The sequence below is a fragment of the Myotis brandtii genome, unplaced genomic scaffold, assembly GCF_000412655.1.
Source record: "Myotis brandtii unplaced genomic scaffold, ASM41265v1 scaffold236, whole genome shotgun sequence".
Taxonomy (NCBI): Eukaryota; Metazoa; Chordata; class Mammalia; order Chiroptera; family Vespertilionidae; genus Myotis; species Myotis brandtii.
The window spans coordinates 197,110-223,075 of record NW_005358901.1 but is presented as its reverse complement, the minus strand read 5'-3'; the positions used below and the strand labels follow the sequence as shown (position 1 = coordinate 223,075).

General features: G+C 52.3%; 1 protein-coding gene across 1 annotated transcript; it reads left to right on the top strand.

Annotated features, from left to right (window-relative positions):
- Positions 1–4,372: 4,372 nt before the first annotated feature.
- Positions 4,373–25,936, top strand: SCARA3 (scavenger receptor class A, member 3). The gene is made up of 6 exons (XM_014540077.1): positions 4,373–4,490; positions 5,637–5,732; positions 6,938–7,057; positions 8,955–9,053; positions 10,309–11,352; positions 24,082–25,936. The coding sequence occupies exons 1-6, from the start codon at positions 4,412–4,414 to the stop codon at positions 24,531–24,533; spliced, it is 1,890 nt and encodes a 629-aa protein (XP_014395563.1). The 5' UTR covers positions 4,373–4,411; the 3' UTR covers positions 24,534–25,936.
- The last annotated feature ends 30 nt before the right edge of the window (positions 25,937–25,966 follow it).

The following is a 25,966-nucleotide window of genomic DNA, read 5'->3' as shown; positions in this document are numbered from 1 at the left end:
CCCACATGCCACGAGCGCTCCAGTTAGAAACACCAAGGGCAGGGGAGGGGAGGAAAGTCATTTGGGATGGAGGGGGAATTTGCCCACAAGCTCTGCGGTTACCAGGAACACAGTGAGTGGAAGGCACCAGACAGTGGGAGGCTGTGGGCTGGCTCGGGTTCAGACAGAGGTGGCAGGGGGCGAGAAAATGCCTGTCCCAGGTCATGGGATGTGGAGTTTAGGGGTGAAGGAGCAGAAAGGAGGCCAATGTTCCGGGGAAGCCGATCCTGACAACTTGTTGAGCAGGAGAATTTGAAAGGGAAGGACCAGACTCACTAGAGCCCAGACGGGCAGACCGATTCCCGTCCTCATATAGATGCACCCACAGAGGAAGCCTCCGGGGAGGCGGGAAGAGCAGGAGGCTTCTAATGAAAACAATTTTGCAACCTTAATTACAGCATTCTGCAACCTTGGACTCTAGCTATTCCGCAGGTTTAAATATAGCATTGGCTCCTGAGAAGGCTCTCAAGTCTTTATTTTCACTGACCCAATTGGCTGTTTTGAAAACCCACTCTGTGGACGCTGTAGAAGATAATCATCAAAATATGTTTCTCGAAGTTCCCAAAGAAAAGACCTTTTATTCAGTTCCTCGAATCTCTCCCCCCTTGCTGACTCCGCGGGAAGATGGCAGAAAGGCTGAGGAGTGAATGAAGTCCACATTTTCGGTCAACCAAGAGACAGCTGGAGTCGCCGGACCGCAGTTGAGTTAGCAGTGGGTTAACGGTCCCGGCTCTTTTCCGCCTCCCGAAGGAGAAGTGAACTGAGATCAACCCCCGCGGAGTCAGCAGTCACGCCGCGCAGTGTGCCAACAACACACGCACCTTCCATCGACCCTTCCACGTGGCGCTGGGAGCAGAGGCCTGAAAAATGAGGAGTTCCTCCTGCGGCTGCCCCGTGTTTGAGTTGGATGTTATGACCTTCGGTAGGAGAGGAACAGAGGCTCTTTCAGATCTCCGGCGGTTGCTGCTGCTTTATGAGTCTGAGCGTGCCACGCTGGCTTCGAAGGCGATTGGATTTTTTTTTTTTTAAAGACACTGCCTGTAATTGGGGTAGAGATTGCTAGATGCAGAGAGGGCCCTGGCTGTGTCGGGGGTAGGTAATTTGTGGGCCTGGCTTCTTTACCTCGGGGACCAGGATGCTCCCCGTGACACCTCTTGGGGCCTCTGGAGCAGCGGGGCAGAAGCTGGCCTGTAGAGTCTTAGGTACTTGCTACCCAGAGCAGCAAGCTGTCCCAGGCTTGTCCTCACTTTGTCCCAAGAAAGGGGCTTTCCCCAAGTCTAAGCATTACCCTGTCTTCTCCAGTGTCCTTTCCCAAGCTCACCCCCTCCTGTCACAAGAGCCTTTATCTGGGATCAGCAAAATGAAAAAAGGAAGAATGAAAAAGAGAGAGAGAGAGAGAGAGAGAGAGAGAAGGAAAAGAGGTTATTGGAAACATGGCCTACAGTACGGTGACTCCTCCAGACACCTGGCAACCCATAATGTTTGATACTCAGGTGCCCCTCACTGTTCAGCATGTCAGAAGTCCTCGGTTATCCGTGGGTAATTTATGTGTGACACCAGGAAGGACCAGGGCCTTATTTTGGAGGGCCATAAAAACATCAGGAGTATTCTAAGATAATTAACTAGGACACTAATGAACGCCCCCCCCAAAAAAACACACACACACACACACACACACACAATAACAACAACAACAAAACACACAACAACACAAAAGAGGACTTTTAGCTTTAGGAGAGGAATATTACATCCCTTGTTCTAGTTCTGAGAAAGGGAGGAGGAGCAGATCCTAAATTTTGCTGCACCTCCCCCCATCCCCCATTCATTCCTTTTCAGTGCAAACATTAGGCTCCTGGGTGTTAATTTTTTTAAATTTATTTTTTAAATAATGTTTTTCTTTATTTTAGAGAGAGAGAGAGAGGAAGGGAGAGAAAGAAAGAGAGAGAAAGAGAGAGAGAGAGAGAGAGAGAGAGAGAGAGAGAGACATCTGTTGCCTCCTACACGCTGCCTCCTAGGGATCAAAACCACAACTTGGGCATGTGCCTTGACCGGGAATCGAACTGTGCATGGGATGACGCTCAACCAACTGAGTCACACTGACCAGGGCTCAACTTTAAATCTCTACTGCTCTAAGCCTTTGCATCTCAATGCATCAGCACACCCCAACACTCCCTAGTCATGGAGAACTCTAAGAATAAGCCATATTTAAAACACATTTTAAATCATTTATGTTTATATTTGAATAAAAATTAGCCCTTAATTGAAACAACAAAAGTTGACAATTAGCTAAGGATGCAGGCCTTCTCAAAGGGCCAGTAAACCCATCTGTTTTGAACACCCACTATGTGGTCAGCCCTGTGCTGAGGGAAAACTTCCTGACCTCAAGGAGATGACGAACTGCTGGGAGGCCAGACATGTAAATAGATGCCAGGCCTGGTTGGAAGGGCTTTGCCCAGCTCTGTGGCCTGTCTGAGCTGGGTATATGCCATTCTGCAAGCACTCTGTATGTGTGTTTGCATCTTGCTTCAGACATGTGCGAACCACTCACTAGCTGGCAGGTCACTGAACCTCCCTGAGCCTTTGTAACATGACTGTGTTCTGTGGGACACCCAAGGCGGGTTCTGTGACTTACAAGTGCCCACGCCCCTTGACATAAGGAAGATCCAAACCTGTAGAGATCTTCAGTTTATTGGAGCCAAACTGATGACAATTGCCGCGAAGCAAAATCTCAACAGATTGAGAAAATGCTCCAGAGAATGTCAGTTTTATAGCTTATTTTATACATCAGAGTCAAAGGCAGAGACATAAGGGAGTTACATGAAATTCACTGGTGGTAGTTTAGGGAGGTGGGAGAAAGCAAAGCGGGGAAATCTCTGAGATTGGGTAAAGAGAGACACCTACTTCTCTTACATTGTGGGTACAGGATAGTTAACAATTAACATTACAGCGCATAGAAATGGTATGGGGGGAAGAAGATAACAATGAGGGGTCCTGTGGTCTCTGCCCTGGTGCTGGCTGTGTCCTGCGGGGTCCAGGAAAGAAGGGGATTACTCTAACATTCCAAGTGTATGTTATCTTAGATGCAAAAAGACAATAGACAGGCTCACTTAAGGTAAAGACTGACCTTGGTGAAGGAAGCTACAGACCTAGGATGTGACCACCCGCCATACTCGCTTTTAGTTAGGCGTTTTTTATGTTCAGACCATCCTATGCGATTACTTTTTTTTTTAATTCCTCACTCGAGGATATTTTTCCATTGATTCTTAGAGAGAGGGAAATATCAATGTGAGAGAAACACACATTGGTTGCCTCCTGCATATGTCCCGATTCTGTTTCTTTGTTATGGGGTGGAGCCACAACATTAGTAACCAAGAAACAGAATTTCCGGAGGATGAGGCCCAGAAATCAGGATTTTAAAAAGATTCCCAGGTGATTCTAATGTGCAGCCAAGGTTGAGAACCACTGCTGTAAACACTTCGGAAAACGGGTACAACCAACACTGAGTCAGACCACCCCAGAAGGCATGGGAAGGGGCAGGCATGGGAGGTGGAGAGGGGGAGGAATATTCTTTTCCTGTCTCTGTCAAGCCTGCTTGGCCCAGTGCAAAGGGGGAGAACAGATTCCTGTCTAATCAATCATCTTCTAATCAATCATAGACTCTGTCCTCAGGGCAAGCTTTTTCTCAATTCTTTATGTCTGTTTCTCCCTCCATCCTCTGACCGGAACAATCTGGGGGTAATGTGAATGTAATGAGCCCATGCTTACAAAGAGCTTGGCTAATAAAAGCCTCACAATTGCCTTGGATTGTGTTCTCACTAAAGCAAACAAGGCAAAAGTGGAGAGTTGCTATAGCATTCCCGACATAGGTAAGTTAGGGGTCCCCAAGGCCCGAGGCTCAGCCCTGGTGAACAGGAAGTCCAAAGGATTAGAAAGAGAAGAGAGCTCCTTGGGGATGGGGGGGTTGGGGGGCTGTGAGTTACGGAGCTGAGACATGAGCAGAGGGAACAGGGCCAAATTCTTGTGAACCCTTCATGTAGAGAGAGCTGAGATCCACCCTGGCAGCTGTCATTTCCCTTCCCATGGGCTGCTCTGCAAAGTACCGGAACGGGGCCTTTTTTACTTCCCGCTTGCTAATGATTGCCAATTGGGGGGGCTCTCGAAGGGACAACAAAGTTATAACAAAGCTGTGTGCTTTTCAAGGGGGTGTTTGCTGAAGGCTCGGTGTCAGCCTTGCTTGATTTAAGTCTTCCCAGATTCTTGCAAAGGCTATAAACAATGAAGTGATGAAATTAGTCCCAGAGCCAGACAGGGAGGAGGCCTAGTCACGAGGGAGGGCAGAGGAGCACCATCAAGGGGTGGGGAGGCATGAGAAATGAGGCAGGACGGCCTCGAAGGCAGTTCTGCTCCAAGGAGTGGAAGGAATACCTCCCCGAGGGGGCAGGAGATGGCCGGTAAGTCTGACAGCCGAAGCGTTGTTCTAGCTGAGACCATCGGGGGATGAGCGAGCCTGAGGATCTGGGTCAGAGAGAGCACAGGAAGCACCCAGGATTCCTAGGAGGCCCCACCCGAGGCCCCGGTTTATGGGAAAGGCGATGCAGTCCTGGCAAGGCAGTCCTGGTACCCTCCCGGGCAGTTACCCTCTGAACTGTTGGCGGATGGATGATGGATAGCAGCCTAAGACACAAAGCAGGGCTGAGCAGGCTGCTCTCAGAATACATATGCAGGGGTGGGGCAGTTGGACCAAAGACCCCAGCATAAACCCCCACCCTAGAAGGTGCTGCCCCAGGCCCTGTCACCCTGTGACAGCCATTCTGGTTGCTTTTGTTTGTTTTGGCCCCAGTCTTTTCTGATTGGTCAGTCTTCTACTGACTGCTCAGCACCCATACCTGTGGTGGAAGATTCTGAGTCTCAGCCCAGCTAGTGCTCCTTGAAAAAAGGGGCGTGAGGGCAGGAGGCCTGGGGGGGCGTGGCCGAGAGGGGGGGGTGCACCTGTTTCAGTCACCATGTGTTCAGGATGAAAGGACGCTGAGCCAGATCAAGCAACTGGCTCTGATTTCTTTTCACGTCACTGAAAGGGGGTTGAGCAAGGTGCATACAGTGTAGGAAGCTGAACTGGCCCGTGTGTCCTTTCCACCTTGTGGGAGGTCATGGAGTCTCTTTACTTGGATGTGTGGGGACATCCCAGTTTCTCAGCCACTCAGTTCTTACCTTTATCCCTGTTTTCTCTGCTTACCGTCAGGCCACCTGGAGCGCAAGGGGGCCAACTTGGACCCAGGCGTGTGTGTGGGGGGGAGGGTTGGACGGGGGCTGGGGATTGGTAATGAGTGGGGCATCTGGAAAGGGGTGGGTGTGGCTCGGGGTCCCGCCTGGCATCTGACTGCACTTGGCTCATCACAGTGAGGTCGGCTGGTGGCGACGGAGATGCGTTGTGTGTTTCAGAAGAGGAGCTGGCTGGTGACGAGGACATGCCGTCCTTCCCGTGCACAGGGGGGAGGGTTGGACGGGGGCTGGGGATTGGTAATGAGTGGGGCATCTGGAAAGGGGTGGGTGTGGCTCGGGGTCCCGCCTGGCATCTGACTGCACTTGGCTCATCACAGTGAGGTCGGCTGGTGGCGACGGAGATGCGTTGTGTGTTTCAGAAGAGGAGCTGGCTGGTGACGAGGACATGCCGTCCTTCCCGTGCACACAGGAGGGTAAGGGCTCTGGGGGGGGGGGTGCCCTCTGACCTCTTCTCTGTGCTCCTTGCTCCCATCCCCAGGCTGGTCACTCACCTCTCTCCATGGCTCCAAAACCCTGGCTGTCCTTCTCCCCTCTGCTTCCTCAGCGGTAAAAAGCCAGAGTAGCACGGAGTTTGACACAAGTGCCACCTGTCTCCAGGGCCCCCCCTGTGAGACCTGTTGGGGACCTCTGCCATTTTCCCCAGGGCCTGCCTCTCAGCGGGCACAGAGCTGTCCCCGTCGCATCCCCTGCCACCCACGTAGCCTATCCTCAGGCCCACAGGACCCAGCGTAGCATTTGGCTCATCTGAGTTGTTACCTGGAGCTCTTCTTGGTGGGTTTCAGTATAGATTGGAGCAGCTCTTCTCAATCTTGGCTGTGTGTACGTTGTAAGCACCCAGGGATGCCTGAGGGTGGCCCTCAGAAACGCGGATGCCTTTTGTTTGGTCTGGAGTGTGAACGAGGCATCGGGAATTTTTAAACATTCCTGGCATTTCTAACGTGCAGCCGAAATGGAACGGACCCTAGAGATTTCACAGCTGGAACATCCCTGCCTTCTCCCTGAGCATTAGCCACCTGCCAGCGTGGCCAGGCATACCTGGTCCTCTCCTTCCTCTGTACTAGGGACCACCTGCTAGACTAGAAGAATTCATTTGGTTTCCATAAGAATTGCTGGTTACTCTTGAAGTTTGGGGACTGGCGATCGACCTTCTGGTTTGCCTGGGACTGAGAGGGTTGTCCAGGGGGTGTGACTTTCAGTCTTGGCAAACCCTCCTGGTGCACCCCCTATCGCGGAGTTCCCGTGACATGAGGCTTTCGGTGCTGAAACCAGGGACTTCCTAGGCAAAGCGGGACGGTTGGTCACGCAGCGGTGAACCGTGTGCTCGCTGCCACAGGCTGTGGATGCACAGTAGGGCTAACGTATGGGAAGACGTGTTTGCCCACAGCCAGGCTGCATGATGAGGCCATAGAATGATGGTAGTGCTGGTGTGCTGTGAAGACCCTGGCTCTGGTCTCTTCGATTCCTGAAAGCTCTGGGGCCTAGAGGGAAGGCGGTGAGATGGTAAAGAATGAGGATCTAGAATGTGGAGTGAAATGAGACGAGACAGGCCAGGGCAGGGACACGGAGCTCACCTTTCAGCTGCAGCCTCAGCCACTGGCCTTCTTTTGTGCCCCGACAGGCCGGCCGGGACCCCGCTGCAGCCGCTGCCAGAAGAACCTGTCTTTGCACACGTCCGTGCGGATTCTTTACCTCTTCCTGGCTCTGCTCTTGGTGGCCGTGGTCGTGCTGGCCTCTCTGGGTGAGTGCAGACTCCCAGCAGCATCCGACAAGTCCCGGGCTCCCCCCGCCCCTCCGCCCTCCCAGGCTGCAGGGTATTTCTGATCAGGGCTCCAGCACCCTAACTCCCCTACACAGACCAGCAGACCTCTGCGGCAGGGCCCAGAGCCAGGGGTCTCCGTGCCTGGTTCAAACGGCAAAGACTGGCTCCTGCTTTCTGGTCAGCGATGGGCTGTGTGATCTGGAGCAAGGCCCTTCCCCTCTCGGCACCTCCGTTTTCCGAGAGATAAAATGAGAGGCTAGGATGAGATCTGTGATTTCCAATGTTAGCCCCATGTGAGAATCGCTGGGAGCTTTAAAAAAATATTGATGCCTGGGCCCCACCCCAGTAATGTAATTAGTTCATATATTTAAGCTTTCCAGATGAGCCTGCCGTACACCCGTAGTTGAGGTTACTGGATCAGGTGATTTCCGAGCCCCTTCCGTGGTCTTTGTGACTGTTTCTCAAAGTGAGGCTGGATGCCTACCCGCCTCGAGGTCACCGCGGTATTTGTGGGAGTGCAGATTCCTGGCTCTCACCCAGACTTACTCCATCAGAGTCCCGCAGGTGCAGCCCAGGGACCGGAGGTCGTGGGTCCCTGGCACACTGTGGTTTCTGTGCGTGGTAGCTGACCCAGGTGAGGCATACAGCTAGACTCGGGTAACTTCCGCCTCTGGGTGCTACCGGTTTATGGTAAACTGATGGAAACACATGGGATGGCTTCTCACTGCAACTGCATTTGGATTTAAAAAATCCAGACTTCTTTCCTAAGGAAACAGTACATGTGTTTGCCCTAATGGACTAGACATTAGAGACAAGGCTGGGACTCAGATGAGACCAGCGGGGTGCGGAGGGTGCCTCACGCTAGGTGCTGTGCCCTGCACGCATGCGACCCTGAACAGGGGGGTGTCTGGTTCCGACCCTGGTTAGAGAGATAGTAAGTCCTCACTTAGGGTCATCAATAGGTTCTTGGAAACTGTGGCTTTAAGCGAAATGACATATATGGAAACCAGTTTTGCCATAGATAACTGATATAAACAAGAGTTAAGTTCCTACACTATATTTCTGGTCACAAAAGTATCATCAAACTTCTAAATAAAGACCCAAAACACTTCTACTATTAAACATTCAAATAAATGTGAGCGATACATACATTTAAGAAAGATGAATAAGGACAAATAAGATTATTTTCCAACCCAGTGATTCCAGTCCAAGGCTGTGGGTGGCCAGAGCCTATCCTGGCCGCTCAGGGTGCGCCGAGGGAACCCACCCTGCACACCCTTCCATCCCAGGGTGCATCGCACACACACACACAATCACTCAGAGGACCCGGGGCCTCTCACTGTTACCAATTAAATCTCGACAGCTCTGACCTACACAGTATTAATCAAAGCCCATGGCTCCCAAGCATTTGGAATCAGCATTTTAGAGCTGATAACAACCTTAGAAGTCATTTAACTTCAGGCTTTCTTTTTACAGATGATCCAATTGAGCTCCAGAAAGATTAATCAACTTGCCCAAAGTCACCCAACACATTTGAGGCAAATCTGGGACTAGAAGCATACACACACACACACATATGTGTAATTATGTATATTATACATTATAATATGTACATACATTTAAGACATACATATATACAGCCAGGTATATGTACACATAAACATATAAACTTAAAGGAGAGATAAAAACAGATATATGTCTATAAGTAGGAATAGTTACATAGATATGTATTTTTAAGAGATGCATGACAAACTCTGGTCATAGAAAGCATTTTCCCTCACCGCCCCTGGGAAGCCCCATAGAAGAAGGGCTGATAAAAATGCCTTTCTCTGAGGCAACATCCTGCCCCAGTGTCTCACCTGTATTTGCCCTACAGTTTTCAGGAAAGTAGACTCTCTCTCCGAAGACATCTCCCTGGCCCAAGCCACTTATGACAAGAAGCTTGTGTCTATGCAGGAAAATCTCCAGGGCCTTGGTAAGTGTCCAGTGTCCAGATGTGCTGACTATGATAGAAAACGAATGGTACTGGGGTAGGGTGATGGTCACCCCCCCCAACCCCCGCCATGTGCCTCTATGTTTTGGTGCCTGGAGCAGGGCAGCCTTCACCAACTTAGGCCTAAGGGAGAAGGGAGGAGGGAGGACAGCCATGGCTGCCTGTTCCCTGTCCAGCTGGAGAACCACCCATTGCAGGAGGGCTGCTCCCTGGGGCTGGAGGTTCTGTGTGTGGTAGGGAAGGAAGCGAAAGACAATTCATTTCCCTAATATCCTCATGCATCTGAAGTTATTTTTAAGACCTTCTAAAGCCTTTTGGTAAGTCAGCCCTTTCCTCATCACTACTCTAAAGTGTGCATGATTCATGATACTCTTTTTTGTTTTGTTTTGTTAATCCTCACTCGAGGATATTTTTTTCCACTGATTTTTTATGGAGAGTGGAAGGAGGGAAAGAAGACAGAGAGAAACATCGATGTGAGAGAAACACATTGATTGGTTGCCTCCTGCACAAGCCCTGACCAGGCTGGGGAGGAGCCTGCAACCAAGGTACATGCCCTTGGCCGGAGTCGAACCTGGGACCCTTTGGTCCGCAGGCTGATACTCTATCCACTGAGCCAAACCAGGTAGGGCTCATGATGCTCTTGATCTCCTGCTTTAACAAGGGACCTTCTCACGCTGACAATGAGCCGGAAGGAGCCATCATGGAAGGGGTTAGAGGTGGTCTGTGTCATGGAGAGAGAAAGTCCTGCTCTGCCACTGTCTCGATCGATGAGTGATATTTTGTCAAGCCACTTCTCTGTGCCTCATTTCTCATCAGTTACAGGAGAAAAAATTTTGCACCGTCTCCTCAAGTTTATTGTGAGAGGAATAAATGAGATAATAGATCTAAAAATATTTGGAGAAATTTTAAAATAAAATGTCAATGGGAGGTTCTTGGCAACCTCAGAAAAGCTAGAAAGATATATTTTCCAGCATTTGGTGGCAAGATGAAGATTTAGATCTAAAGCCTAAGTACCTAAATCCTACATTTCAGGTCATAGGAAAGAGGTTTGATACAAATAAGATCTAACAGAGATGGCAAGGCTCTTCCAAAACGGGTTTCAGAGCAGGACCTAGGAAAGGAAGAGGCACCGGACAGCCACTTGCCAATTCATTATGCTCTGCAATATTTTATTTAAAGAAGTAACCTTTGTCCCATGATCCTTCAGCCACTGAAATGTTCTCTCTTTCTCCTGAAGATCTGAAGGCCCCGAACAACTGCTCTTTCTGCCACGAGGCCGGGCAGCTGGGGCAAGAGATCAGAAAACTGCAGGAGGAGCTGGAGGGAATTCAGAAGATGCTTCTGGCTCAGGAGGTCCAGCTGGACCAGGCCTCTCAGACCCATGAGCTGCTCTCCACCACCAGCAGTCAGATCTCCCAGGAGATGGGCAACTGTTCCTTCTCCATCCACCAGCTCAACCAATCTCTGGGGCTCTTCCTGACGCAGGTGCGAGGCTGGCAGGCCACCACGGCCGGCCTGGACCTCTCTCTGAAGGACCTGGCCCAGGAGTGCTACGACGTCCGGGCGGCCGTGCACCAGATCAACTTCACCGTGGGGCAGACTTCAGAATGGGTCCACGGGATCCGCCGGAAGACGGACGAGGAAACCCTGACCCTCCAGAAGATCGTCACCGACTGGCAGAACTACACCCGGCTCTTCAGCAGCCTACGCACCACCTCGACCAAGACCGGAGAAGCGGTCAAGAGCATCCAGGCCACCCTGGGGGCCTCTTCACAGCGCATCAGCCAGAATTCCGAGAGCATGCATGACCTGGTGATGCAGGTCATGGGCTTGCAGCTGCAGCTGGATAACATCTCGTCCTTCCTGGACGACCATGAAGAGAACATGCACGACCTGCAGTACCACACTCGCTACGCTCAGAACCGCACGGTGGAGAGGTTCGAGACGCTGGAAGGACGCATGGCCTCTCACGAGATCGAGATTGGCACCATCTTTACCAACATCAATGCCACCGACAGCCACGTGCACAGCATGCTCAAGTACCTGGACGACGTGCGGCTGTCCTGCACGCTGGGCTTCCACACCCACGCCGAGGAGCTCTACTACCTGAACAAGTCCGTCTCCCTCATGCTGGGCACCATGGACCTGCTGCGGGAGCGCTTCGGCCTGCTCAGCGCCCGCCTGGACTTCAACGTCCGCAACCTGTCCATGATCGTGGAGGAGATGAAGGCCGTGGATACACAGCACGGAGAAATCCTTCGCAACGTCACCATTGTACGAGGTGAGAGTGAGATCTGGGCCGGGCTGCTACGCAGCTCCCAGAGGGCCTTGGTCATCTTGCTAGACTCAGGAGCACCTGGTTTCAGGCAAAAATCCTAGTGAGCTAATACAATCCTGTAGCAAATGCCTAGGGCAACTGGCAGTTTTAACGCACTTGCCACCTCTTTTTAAAGGTGTGGCTCCTAACTTTGCCTGTTATACATTTATATGGGTTTGTTTAATTGCACCACCAAGAGAAATAGGCAGACCTCATCTTTTGGAAAACATCTCCTCTTGTTTTCTGCCTTCCCACCCTCTCATCAGTGCTCTCAACCGTCTGCCCTTCAGATGCCCACCCTTCTGATGCTGTCTTCTCCTATTTCACCCCTGCATTCGTCACAGTTCTCCAGAGAAACATAATAAATAGGAGAGAGGGGGAGAGAGAGAGAGAGAGAGAGAGAGAGCGAGAGAATAAGGAATTGGCTTATATAGTTATGGAGGGTGGTAAGTCCAAAATCTACACAGGTGATGTCCCGGTTTATATCCAAAGACTGGAAGTTGCTGCAGAACCAGGAAGAGATGATGTGTCAGTTTCAAGACCTTCAGGCCAGGCAGGAGAATTCTCTCACTTGGGGGAGGGTCAGCCTTTTGTTCTATTCAGACCTTCAACTGAGTGGACGAGGCCTGCCCACATTGGGGAGGGCAATCTGCGTTACTCAATATAGATTTAAGTGTCCATATCATCCATAAATACCCCTACAGATACACCCAGAATAATGTTTGACCAAATATCTGTCTATCCCGTGGCTCAGTCAAATTGACACATAAAATGAACCATCACAAGTCCACCTCTTTCCAACTTGGCACTCATACACATTTCCTTAAATCATACTTAATCCTCAAATGGAGACATAACAAAGTCATCATTTTACCTGACGTACATGATGCTCCTATCCTGTGTACAACCAAAACCTCACTAACCCTTCCCCGGAAGAGGAGACAAAGGCCTTCAGTGATCAAATGGAGACATAACAAAGTCATCATTTTACCTGACATACATGATGCTCCTATCCTGTGTACAACCAAACCTCACTAACCCTTCCCCGGAAGAGGAGGCAAATGCCTTCAGTGTTTATTCTTCTCCTTGATATCTCATAATTTAAATACTATGATATAAACTTAACAATATTTAAATACTGTGATATAAAATCAATAAATTTTGTATCTTATGTTACATGATAAGGGGATAAGAGAGAGAAGAAAGATATATATGTTACATATTTATATACTAGAGGCCCGATGCACGAAATTCATGCAAGGGTCTTGGCCCTCGCAGCCCCGGCTTCGTCCGGAAGGACGTCCGGAAGGTTGTCTGGCTGTCCTGACTAATTAGCATATTATGCTTTTATTATTATAGATATTAGTAACACAATAAGGGGGAAATACTCTTGACAATTACAATCCTCATTTCTTCACCTGGTCACATAGCTGGTATTTATAACTACCCTTTTCCATTACGAATTTCACATTCCCTTTGCCCTCCAGCAAACAGCTTGGCTGCTTGCGATTCTTTACCTGACAGTGAAAAAATCTTCACTCTCAAAGGCCCACTAGTAGTCCTGCCTGGATTGGGTTGTTGTCGTTTTCCATTGACCTTCCTCACAAGGCAGGGGAATGCTAAGTGGTCTCCTGTATTCCACACATACTCCTCCACTGTGGAGTAGTAGTCCCATTCCTCCCTGGTAGTCAGGGTCAGTCACCCCAGTCAGCACAGTGACTTCTTTACCTGTTCATTCAGAGGCATGAGGTGCCCAGCGTGTCTGGGCAGCAGTCTTAACTTCCTGTTCAATGGAATTATGTTGCATCTCCTGACAGAAACATTCCTCCCTTTGCAACTAAGATCTCTGAGCCAGCAGAGCGTAAGGTTGTAGGAGCAAGCAGCAAAAGTTTTGCTAGTGGGTCACTAAGGATAACGGTGAGTGGTGCCACTCCCATGTCCATCCCTGACCCCTGGAGCTGTGACTCCTGGCCGTCAGAGAAGCAGCACCACGTATGGGACACTGACAGAGCGTAGCCCTGTAAGTGTTTGCCCGCTAACTGGCACTGTAACTGAGTCTTCAAAAGGCCATTCCATTGCCTGGCCAGCATCGCTCAGTGGTTGAGGGTTGACCTATGAACCAAAAGGTCACAGTTCACTGGTTCAGTGGTTGTGGGCTCGACCCCCAGTGTTGGGCCTGCAGTAGGCAGCTGATCAATGATTCTCTCTCTTCATTAATGTTTCTATCTCTCTCTCCTTCTCCCTTCCTCTCTGAAATCAATAAAAACATATTTTTTAAAAGGCCATTCCATCCATCCAACAAGCCACCTGCTTCAAGATGGTAGGAAACATGCAACACCCGTGAGTTCCATGGTCTTGGGCCCAGTGCCACGCTCCAATTGCTGTGAACTGAGTTTCTAGATCAGAAGCAATGTTATGCCAATACCGGGGTGGTGGGTAATGCATTCTGTAAGGGCATAGGTGGCAGTTTTGGCAGAAGCATTGCATGCAGGGAAGGTGTATCCTCATCCAGAGTAAGTGTCTCTTGTAGTAAGAACAAAACATTGCCCCTTGCTTGATGGAAGTGATCCAGTGTAACCAACCTGCCACCAGGTAGCTGGCTGATCCCCTGGGGAAGGTGCCATATCAGGGACTCGCTGTTGGTCTCTTCTGTCGACAAGTTGGCTCTCAGCTGTGGCTGTAACCAGGTCAGCCTCAGTGACTGGAAATCCATGTTGCTAAAACCATAAATAACCTCCAACCCTGTCCCCATGGCCACTTTGTTCGCGAGCCCATTGGGTGATGACAGGGGCTGGGGAAAGAGGCTGACTGGAATCCATAGTCAACCCTCTATCCACTTGCTTATTACAACCTCCTGGGCTGAGGTCCCCTCTGCTGAGCATTCACAGAGGACACAAATCTTCACATGTTTTGCCCATTCAGAGAGGACTATTCAACGCCTCTTCCCCAAATTTCATTTCAACCAGTTTTCTGATTGTGTTCCTTCCAAGACCCTGACCATCCAGCCAAATCACTGGCCACAGCCTGTGACCTGGTATATAGTTAGTCCTTACTCCCTGTTACTGATAAGTTCTTGGAAACTCTGACTTAAGCAAAACGACATGTAACAAAACTAATTTTACCCTAGGGTAATTGATACAAGCAAGAGTTAAATTCCCACAGCATATTTCTGATCACAAAAACATTACCAAAACTTCTAAATAAAGACCCAAACACTTCTAATGGTAAACGTTGAAATAAATGTGAGCTATACCTACATTTGAGAAAGATGAATAAAAACAAGTAAGAAAGTGATTTTCCAACCTGCTCATTCCAGTTCAGGATGACAGGTGGCTGGAGCCACTCCCAGAAGGTCAGGGAGCAAGATAGGACCCCACTCGGACGGGACACCCTTCCATAGCAGGGCCACTCAAACATCCACACTCTCTCAGACTGGGACAGTGTAGAAACGCCTACCACCTACCATCTTTAGGATGTGGGAGGAAACCGGCGTCCCCAGAGAAAATCCATGCAAACTCCACCCAGACAGTGGCCCTGGCCTGAATTGACTTTTTTCTTCTCATCAACATGATAATGAAATGACATTGAATGAAATGACGTGATTCGAGGGCCTGTCTGACCATTTCTCCTTCCAAGGAAACAGAGCAAGGCCAGAAGTCCTGCCCACTGGGAGGCTTTCCCTTCACCGTGTCCTTCAGAGATGTCGCAGAGCAGGGCTGCGGTGCTACGGCGGTGCACTGTGATGCCTGCATATTATGCAGACCTGGCCCTAGGAGTGTTCTTCTCTGCCTGCTGATTGTAGGGCACTTCCCATGACACCCCAGAGAGAAGGCAGTGTCACAGGAGTGGGGACCATGGGCATTTGGGCCACTTCTTCATACAACTTCACCTGTATACCTTGTCCATTTGACAAGGTGGAGTGCAGCTCTACATGCCCAACCTCATGGCCTGGTGGGTCAGATAACAAGCAGTCCACGACGGCCAGCTCAGATCGCATGGTAACTTGATGGCCCATGGCTAAGCATTCGGTCTCTACTCAGGCCCCGTAGCAGGCCAAGAACTATTTCTCAAAAGGAGATTCGTTATCTGCAGGGCTTTGAACCCAAATCCTAAGGGCCTGCGCTGCAATTGACTTGTAGGGACCTGCCAGCGGCTCCAAAAAGCATCCCTTTCTGCTCCTGCCACTTCAAGCACCATTAGGCCTGCTGGATCCGATGGCCTGAGTGGCGAGTGGCTCGTATGGCAGTCTGGACCTGTTGCAGAGCCTTCTCTTGTCCTGGGTCCTGCTCAAAACGAGCAGCTTTTTGGGCCGCTCACTACACAGGATGGAGCAGCGCAACCAAATGAGGACTCTGTTGCCTCTGAAACCAGTAGGGGTGGCGCCTCCTGTTTGATTGCAGGAGAGTCCAGATGCAACCATTTATTCTTCACCTTTGAAGAGATATCGGAACATGCCCCACCCACGAGACCCCTAGAAATTCCAACAACGTGGAAGGACCTAAAATTGGTCAGATCTGTTTCCTACCCACTGACACACAAATGTCTTAGACGTGGAGCTGAAACAAAGCGTGAGCTCCTATTCACTTGCTCACTAGGTGCAGTCAGCGTAATGTCATCAGTGTCATGGGCCGGGGTGGTATCTTGTGGAAGAGAAAGGAGAACAAGATCCCGTGAAGTGGGCCTAGGACCTCCCCAGGTTGGGTGACTGAGTTATGACATAGGCCGGAGAGCTGACATTCCTCTGAGGTAGGACCGTGAAGTCGGTAATGCTGGCCTTACCAGCAGAGAGCAAACTGCTCTGGTGGGCCTTATGGACAGGGATGGACCAAGAAAAGCATTTGTTAAATCAGTATTTGCGTCCCAGGGGATGTGTTAATTTTCTCAAGCTATGAAGCCACGTGTGGAACAGCAGCAGCAATGGGAGTCGCCGCCTGGTCAAGTTTACAAGAACCCCCTGTCTTCTCAGAGACTTTTTTGATATTTGCAACCATAGTAAAACACTTATATTTTTGATATTTATTTTATATATTTAAATGCCATTTAACAAAGAAAAATCAACCAAAAAAATGAGTTCGCGTGTCACCTCTGACACATGTGTCATAGGTTCGCCATCACTGGCCTAGGACCTCCACAGGGTGGGTGACTGAGTTATGACATAGGCCGGAGAGCTGACATTCCTCTGAGGTAGGACCGTGAAGTCGGTAATGCTGGCCTTACCAGCAGAGAGCAAACTGCTCTGGTGGGCCTTATGGACAGGGATGGACCAAGAAAAGCATTTGTTAAATCAGTATTTGCGTCCCAGGGGATGTGTTAATCAACCTGCTCATTCCAGTTCAGGATGACAGGCGGCCGGAGCCACTCCAAGAAGGTCAGGGAGCAAGATAGGACCCCACTCGGACGGGACACCCTTCCATAGCAGGGCCACTCAGACATCCACACTCTCTCAGACTGGGACAGTGTAGAAACGCCTACCACCTACCATCTTTGGGACGTGGGAGGAAACCGGCGTCCCCAGAGAAAATCCATGCAAACTCAGCCAGAATGTGCAAACTCCACCCAGACAGTGGCCCTGGCCTGAATTGACTTTTTTCTTCTCATCACCATGATAACGAAATGACATTGAATGAAATGACGTGATTCGAGGGCCTGTCTGACCATTTCTCCTTCCAAGGAAACAGAGCAAGGCCAGAAGTCCTGCCCACTGGGAGGCTTTCCCTTCACCGTGTCCTTCAGAGATGTCGCAGAGCAGGGCTGCGGTGCTACGGCGGTGCACTGTGATGCCTGCATATTATGCAGACCTGGCCCTAGGAGTGTTCTTCTCTGCCTGCTGATTGTAGGGCACTTCCCATGACACCCCAGAGAGAAGGCAGTGTCACAGGAGTGGGGACCATGGGCATTTGGGCCACTTCTTCATACAACTTCACCTGTATACCTTGTCCATTTGACAAGGTGGAGTGCAGCTCTACATGCCCAACCTCATGGCCTGGTGGGTCAGATAACAACCAGTCCACGACGGCCAGCTCAGATTGCATGGTAACTTGATGGCCCATGGCTAAGCATTCAGTCTCTACTCAGGCCCCGTAGCAGGCCAAGAACTATTTCTCAAAAGGAGATTCGTTATCTGCAGGGCTTTGAACCCAAATCCTAAGGGCCTGCGCTGCAATTGACTTGTAGGGACCTGCCAGCGGCTCCAAAAAGCATCCCTTTCTGCTCCTGCCACTTCAAGCACCATTAGGCCTGCTGGATCCGATGGCCTGAGTGGCGAGTGGCTCGTATGGCAGTCTGGACCTGTTGCAGAGCCTTCTCTTGTCCTGGGTCCTGCTCAAAACGAGCAGCTTTTTGGGCCGCTCACTACACAGGATGGAGCAGCGCAACCAAATGAGGACTCTGTTGCCTCTGAAACCAGTAGGGGTGGCGCCTCCTCTTTGATTGCAGGAGTGTCCAGATGTAACCATTTATCCTTCACCTTTGAAGAGATATCGGAACATGCCCCACCCACGAGACCCCTAGAAATTCCAACAACGTGGAAGGACCTAAAATTGGTCAGATCTGTTTCCTACCCACTGACACACAAATGTCTTAGACGTGGAGCTGAAACAAAGCGTGAGCTCCTATTCACTTGCTCACTAGGTGCAGTCAGCGTAATGTCATCAGTGTCATGGGCCGGGGTGGTATCTTGTGGAAGATGGGGAAGGCTGGGAGAAAGATTAGCATATAAACATTTGGTAGTGCACGGGAGGCCCTCATTGGGGGACCCAGCCTCCCCTTCATTCAAGGGGCGCTGGGCTGTAAACTGGCTCAAGTCTGAGAACTGATTGAGGGGGCACGACTCTCTGTTTTTATGATTCAGATTAGACTTTATTCACTTGACCTAGAACTTTCTGTTTATACAGAATAAGTAAAGCTTTAGTAGGCTTCCTGCCTATCTCACTTCCAGGAACACCATGATCAGCAAGCTAATGCCATGGTTCTGTGCATGTAGGACTATTGTAATTGCTGCTTTGACTCTCTGTCTATTCAGTACCCACACCCACCTTGCTTCTGGTGGTGGATGTCTCCACTGGATGCTGCCACCCTGAGATGGGATCCAGTTACCCCCACTGCACTTAGATTTCTGAATTCAGTGACTGCAGGTCCCCCTGTGAGGTCTGGCCTACGGAGGAGGGAGATCACAGAGCTCTCCTAGGATGCTGGGCTCCCCTCACAAACTTATCTCTCACAGTTGTAGTGAAAGGCCTGTCTTCTGGACCTGCCCAGGGTGGGTGCCTAGGTCTCAAGTGAGAAATCCACTTCAACATGACAGTCCCCCTAAGTCTTTGAATCCCCTTCCTCTACATTCAACCAAGGCAGGCCCAGCATTTCTAACTCACTCTCTGTGGTCCTTGTTTCATCCAACCAACCACACAGACTGTTAGAATCCTTCCTGACTCCCCAAGATGCAACTTTAAATGCATCTCATCTTCCCTCTGTGTGTGTCTGTCACTGTTCAAATTTCCCCTTTTTATAAAGTTACTAGAGGCCCAGTGCATGGATTCATGCACTGGTGGGATCCCTCAGCCTGGGCTGCAGGGATTGGGCCGAAACCTGCCCAGTGCACAGATTTGTCCAGGGCGTGTCCAGCCCATCTTGCCCAGTCCTGATCAGCCAGACCCCAGCCGCAAGCTAACCTACCGGTCAGAGCATCTGCCCCTGGTGGTCAGTGTGCATCATAGCGACTGGTTGAATAGTCGAACGAATGGTCAGACACTTAGCATATTAGGCTTTTATTATATAGGATACTTGTTTGGGGCCACCCTAATCACCACATTCAAACATGATTATCTCCAAAGACCCTAGTTCCAAGTAAGGTTATATTCCCAGGGACTGGGGGTTAGTACTTCAGCATATGAATTGTGAGGGGACACAAGTCAACCCTTAACAAATACCATTATTTTTTCATTCTAGTCCTTTACAGCAATATTTCCAACAATTTTTCCCCCTAGAAAATGGTTCCAAAGACTCCCAATCAGGATTCTTTTGTTGTTGTTGAAGTTAATCTACACCCGAGGATAGTTTTCCCATTGATTTTTAAAGAGAGTGGAAGGGAGAGGGAGAGACATCTTATGTGAGAGAGATACATCGGCTGGTTGCCTCCCGCACCGGGACCCAGCCTCCCCTTCATTCAAGGGGCGCTGGGCTATAAACTGGCTCAAGTCTGAGAACTGATTGAGGGGCCACAACTCCTGTTTTTATGATTCAGATTAGACTTTATTCACTTGCCCCAACCAGGACCGGGGGTTGAGGTACATGCCCTTGACCGGAATCGAACTCAGGACCCTTCAGTCCTCCGGCCGATGCTCTAACCACTGAGCAGACTGGCTAGGGCATAATCAGGACTCTTTTTCACAGGAATTTGTATGGCTACAACCAGATTCCCTGAACCCTTCCCCAGGAAGTGTGTGTCTTTGTGGGAAGACTGTTCAACCTAAAAATCTAGCAGCTCTTAGCTCTAGAGAATAGACTATGTAACCAGGGAGATCTGGTAGTCCCAGGACATATAGTTGGCAGGTGGGCCAAATATCTGGGCCAGTCACCCAGGGAACCCCAGGAGGAAGGAGGGAGGCCCCCACTATCCCAGAGAGCTCTGTTCTCTCCTCAGAGCTCAGACTTAGAACTAACCTCTCTGGTTCTCTGGTTCTCTTTATCTATTTAGTCTCGAACCTGTGTTGCCTTCATTTTGTAGCATTGAGCATTTCTCTTGCTACTAGGGACCATTTTTTCTTTAATCTAGATTGGTGGTTTGGGGGCTCCTGGGAGATTAGGTTTTGCTTGTCTTTGTCATATTTTTGCAACAAAGCCAGTTATTGAATATTTCCTTGGTAACTGAAATCTTCCCACAGTATTCCTCTAACTTATGTGTCCATGTGACCTCTGGATCACAATGTTCCATCGAGGCATTAGTAGAAATTCTTTTGGTTCATCTTCTAGTAGTTCGTATCTTTGTTGCATTCCACCTAAGAACACATGAGAGATGAAGCTTTTCCCATGACAAAGCCCATGCACACACTTGGTTTCATGTTAGCCTCACTGCAACTTTGTACAGTGGACAAGGTGTTGGTGTCTTTATTTTACAGAAAGGTGGCCTGAGACTGGGAAAGGTTAGGGAATGAACTCCAAGGAGGGGCAGAGCCTTACCCAGCCACCCAGTGTGTTAATATCAGAGCTGGGCCACATCCCCCGAGTTCCAGGTCATTGTGCCCTCCGTGGCACCAGGCCGGTTCCCCAAGAGGCGCCTCTCTGTCTCTATGTCCTCTACCCTTGTAAGCTTGCTTGTTGCTTTGGCTGCGAGATGAACTTTGGACCCCTCCTGCCCAGGCACCACCCCATCCCCCGGCGGGCAGTGTTGGGGCCCTGAAAGACTAGGTACTTCTCCTCATCCTCCCACCCCTTCCCTGTTCCCAGTGCGGACCACCTACTTGTCCCAGACATGCACTCAGTTGTGGCTCTGCCCTAATGGGCCAGGATGGCCTAATTACAGCCTCTGGCTTCCTGAGTAATTATGGGCCTCCCTGGGCTCCAGAGTCTCTGTCCCCGCTCCCAGCTCAGCTGCACAGCCCGGCCACTGCTGCTTTTCTTGCCTCCTTTGCCTGAAATGTCCCCCACTGCTCAGAGCAGCACTCAGTCCTCTGTCCTTGGCCCTTTAGCTCTGTGTTATCAGTATCTTACTCCCAGCTATGTCAGGGCGCCCTGTCCTGGAGAGCGCCTGGGTCAGCCTCTGTCCACATGCCTTCCCCCGTGCTAACCACTAACCTACGGTTGTTGACTTCCTCCCTGGCCAGCCCTGTTCTCTGACCGCATGATTCATGGCTGACCCGGGACCGACAGGCGGAGGCTTGGCTCACCTGAGGAAGACAGTCCTTCTGGTTACTGCACCCCCCTCTGTGGGAACCCTCCCACTCCTCCGGGCAGCACCCGGCAGGAGGCCTGGCAGTGGGAGGATGGTGGGGTGGGAAGGACGGGTAGGGAAAGGGCCAAGAGCTCCAGCCACCATGTGATGAGGAACACAGGCAGCGGGGTGGGGAGGAAGGCACATGGGTTTCAGAGCTTCTCAGGCCTGGGTTTGAATCCTGATTCCGCCCCTTACTAGTCAGGGCCAGGGAGGAGAGGACGCCCATCGGAGATGGTGACAAGGGAAGGAATAGGGGAGACTGAGGGGAGAGAGTGCAGGGGCTCCAGCTGGACCCGGGGGCCAGGCAGGGCAGGGCGTCCTTGTCGAGGTGCAATTTCTCAGGCTTTTCCTGAGTCGAGGCTAGAGATGGGGACTGGGGACCGTTTACCCAGGGGACAAGAGTGGGAGGCTCAGAGTGGTGGTAAGAAGAGAGTGAAGCACCAGGGAGCTGGGGGCAAGCCCTGGGAGCCGGTTCCTAGGGCAGGCCGAGCTTGAGCCCAGAGAAGCAGGCGGAGGAGCGGGGATGCTCTTGGAGCCACGGGGGCCCTGGGTGAGACTCTCAGTTTTATAGACGAGGACCCGAGCTCAATGGGCAGGGACTTGCCCAGTGTCTCTCCATGGCCTTCTGACTCTTGTCCACCCGCTTGGCCTCTAGGGCTGCGCCTCCTCGGAATGGCTCTGCATTCCCAGCCTCAGCTGGCCCAGGGGCCAAGAGCAGAGTTGGGGTGAAGACGGGGTGGTGGCTTTGCCAGTTCCCAGCCCGCCCTGCCAGGCTCGGGGAGGCCGTCGGCTGCTCGGGCATCTCCCTGTGCCCGTGTTGTTCTGTGCTGTTCTGGCCGCCTTATTGGGTGGGGGTGGGGCTCTCTGTGGACCAGAGGGCACATCCTGCCTGGAGCTGCTCCCAGGCCAGGGCAATGCCACCCCCACCCCCAGCCAGCCTGGTGATGGAGTCCCAGCTTGTGCTTGTGCTGCCGGCAGGCCACGTGAGCGGAGCCCACGCTGTGTGAGGGAGGTGGCATGGCAGGCGGGGGCAGGGAACGGCTGGAAGATTTTATTGGCCCTGGGAGGTCTGGCTCTGTCTGGGTTCTGGTTTCCAGTTTAGATGGCAATAGAGGACGGAATTCAAGGACACTCTGTCCCACTTAGACACACTCCGGGACGGAGACAAGAGGGAGCAGCAGGGGTGGAGAGCAAGGGGAGAGAGGGGAGGCAGCAGGTGGCATCAGCCAGCGAAGGAGCCCTGACACACCCTGGACCACAGCCCCCGGGAGGGCCCCCAGCGCCCCACTTCCAGGATCCCTTCTCTCTGAGGCCACCTGGGCTCCGGTTTCCACTCAGGGACCCCCGGGGGTATCACTCACCTCTCTGGGCTTTCGTTGCCTCCTCTGTGAAATGACGGGATTGGGCTGGCTCCTCCCCAGCTCAAAAGCTGCAGGGTTCTCTTTGCCAAGCGAATGATGTCACAGCAGAGTTCTCAGACAGCCGACTGTGGGCACCGGACTTCATCTCCCAGGCCAGCCTGGGTTCTGCTCCCACCACTTCTAGGCCAAGGCGGCTGCAGAAAGCCAGGCCTTCACTGGGCCCTGGCCCCGGCGGCCTAACGCTGTCCTCCACGACTGCCCGCCGTCCTCAGGAGCCAGATGGTTCTCCTTCCTCTGTGCTCCCAGCGCTCTGAGTGCCTCGGGCAGTGACGGCTACTCGCTGCTTTGTGTCCGCAGGGTCAGCGCAGCTCTGGGAGGTGGTGATTTGCAGGTCCACACAGCCAGAGGTTGGTCAGGTCATCTGAGCCCTGGCCTGAGCTCTAGACCGGGCGCTTTGAGGAAGGGGCCATGTCTTCATCTTGGCAGCTCGCCCAGGCCCTAGGCCAGAGCTGGGTGGGAGCAGGTGTCCACAGCCATTTGGTGAATCGCCCTCTTCAAGTGTGTACTGAGCTCTCCCTGCCGTGTGTCAGGCTCTGGGCCCAGGATGGAGGATGTGAGCCATGACCTTCATTATCTTCCAGGGGTTCCACAGTCTAGCAGGGTCCACCAGATAGTCTCCAAGGGTTGCTTTCTCTTTCCACATGCCAAGTAAACGATTCAGAAGGCGGTAGCCCCGAGAGCTCAGAGGAGAGGCTGGTGTGGTCAGGGTATGCTTCCTGGAGGAGTTGCCCTTTTTCTGGGCTGTTGCTGTGCCCACTCACACTGGGAGGCATCTGTTTCTCATGCCTCATTTTCTTGGCCTTCTCCTCCAAAATGCCTGACTTCATCCCTGGCCCCAGCTGCCAAACAGGTCATGAGCAAAGCCTGGAGTTGGGACTGGGGAGTGGGCTGTGGCGGGGCTGCGTCCAGCAAACAAAGACCATGAGGAGGTGTGGAAGGCCAGGCCAGCCAGAGCAGGACAGACAGAATTGGACAGACTTGGCCTGTTCCCAGAGCTGTCCAGCTGTCAGTCCCCAACCTGAGTGCACGTGTAGAACTATGGACGAGGCCTGAAGGTAGAACAAGGAGTGGCCGCCGTGCACCAGGCCTCATGCTGGACACTGAACACGTGTCCTCTCAGAATCCGTGAGTATTCTCATCCCTGCTTCACAGATGGTAGAGTCAGCTCAGGGAAGTCAAGTCACCCGCCTGAACTCCCAAAGCCTGCAGCTGGCAGACCTGGGCTTTGCATCTGTCGAACCCGCAGGCGTCACAGTGCCCAGTGCCCTGCACCTACTTCATGAGAACGCCTCGAGAGACCTGCCCCTCACGGACTGACCTCTCCCCTCTTCTCTCCAATCCTAGGTGCCCCCGGCCCTCCAGGACCAAGAGGACTCAAGGGAGATGTGGGTGTGAAAGGGCCCGTTGGTGGCAGAGGACCAAAAGGAGACGCTGGCAGCTTGGGGCCCCCGGGACCCCAGGGCCCTCAGGGGCAGCCCGGGGAAATTGGACCCGTGGGAGAAAGGGGACCGGTTGGCCTGCGGGGTTTCCCAGGCCTCAAAGGCTCGAAGGGCAGCTTTGGAACTGGAGGCCCAAGAGGACAGCCAGGGCCCAAAGGGGATGTGGGGCCCCCGGGGCCAGAGGGGCCCCCAGGATCTCCAGGGCCCTCGGGGCCTCAGGGAAAACCGGGGATCGCTGGGAAGACAGGTTCACCAGGCCAGCGGGGGCCTGTGGGACCTAAGGGTGAACCAGGGATCCAGGGTCCCCCTGGCCTTCCTGGGCCCCCAGGCCCACCAGGAAGCCAGATTCGCTACTGAGGAAGGTCCGCAGTCCCAGACACTGCCTCACAGAATGCTGGGAAGGGGGCTCAGGGCAGAGTGAGTCCCCAGAAAGCCTCACATGCAGAGAATTGTGCTCCTTAGATCCTGAAGGGGGTTGCCCCCGGGCCGGCCCCAGCACCTTTGGGCTCCCCAGTAGTGACTGTACCCTGGAAAGTAGCCCCTCATACACACACACACACACACACACACACACACACACGTACACATGTACACACGTACACGCACACACACGTGTACACATGCACACATGCATTTCCCTGCTGGCCAGGGGGGCCAACTGGGTTTCCCTGGCTGGACAAGAGGAGAGGGCAGAGAGACGACCTCCCTCTCCTGTGACTGAGCCAGCCAGGGAGGTGGCTACCTCGGGAGGAAGGTCTTGAATCTGTCTCTGAATTGGTGACCAACTCCAGTCTTCCCAGCACCTTCACACCCACCCCAGCCAGTACTTTCCCGGGGCTCTCAGTGGCTGAAAAGACCCAGGGAAACCCTTACAGGGGATTGTGGTTCAAACTGGAAGGACAGGGTGGATTTGGCAACTGCAGACCCTCCCCATAACCATGGGAGCAGACCTGGGCCCCGCCTGTCTCGCCCAGGACAGAGGAACCCACCGTGGCTGTCATTCTCCGGCCCTGTGCACGGTGCCCCCAGGAGCTCAGCGATTTCCACATGTCGGAAAACTCCTTGCTTCATCCCGGCCTCCTCCGGTCAGGAGCATTCCAGAAGACATCTAAACAGCAGCTTCACCCGTGCAGGGACGCTCCGGGCCCTGGAGCATTTCGCCAAAGTGGCGCCCGGCACGTGGAAGCTGGGGGAGGGGTGGTGAAGGCCTTGGTCACTGGGCTGCCTAGAGAGCTGGCCCCCTTGCTGTCCATTCCTGGGGGAGGCAGTCTGGTGGCTGGGGGAGGACTGACTCCCCCCGCCCCCATAACAGAGCCGCTCTCCCTTCTGCACCCTCCTGCCCACTGACCTCACCCCACCGTGACCCAGAATGGCCTCAGTATGAGCAGCACAACTGAACGAGGAGGAACAGGCTTGAACACCCACAAGAGGCTCATTTGGACGTCACCCCTCGCCCACCTCCAACTTCCTGCGCACCCTGGCAGCAAGGAGCTCGGGGAGTTCCCAGCAGGGAGCAGGCCGCCCACAGGCTCCACTCGCTGTGCAGCGGCCCGGCCTGTGTTCCAGAAGAGCCCGAGCATCCAGCCTGACTCAGAGACCAGCCCCTCCCCCTGCCCGTGGCCATGATGCCACCTCCCTTCTCGGAATAGATGTGCAACTGGTTTGCACTCCTGCCCGTCCCCACTGCCATGTAATTCTCCCATCTACATATGATATCATGCAACTTAGTATTATTGACAGTAAAGAGTGTTTCCAAGGGGGAGGTGTCTGCTATCTTTTCTGCCCGCCGG

Excerpts from the sequence above, each read along its gene's own strand:
- SCARA3 (XM_014540077.1), top strand. The coding sequence starts at position 4,412 with ATGAGGCAGGACGGCCTCGAAGGCAGTTCTGCTCCAAGGAGTGGAAGG. Across the intron at positions 5,733-6,937 it reads CTTCCCGTGCACACAGGAGG|GCCGGCCGGGACCCCGCTGC; the intron begins GTAAGGGCTCTG and ends GTGCCCCGACAG. Across the intron at positions 7,058-8,954 it reads GGTCGTGCTGGCCTCTCTGG|TTTTCAGGAAAGTAGACTCT; the intron begins GTGAGTGCAGAC and ends TTTGCCCTACAG.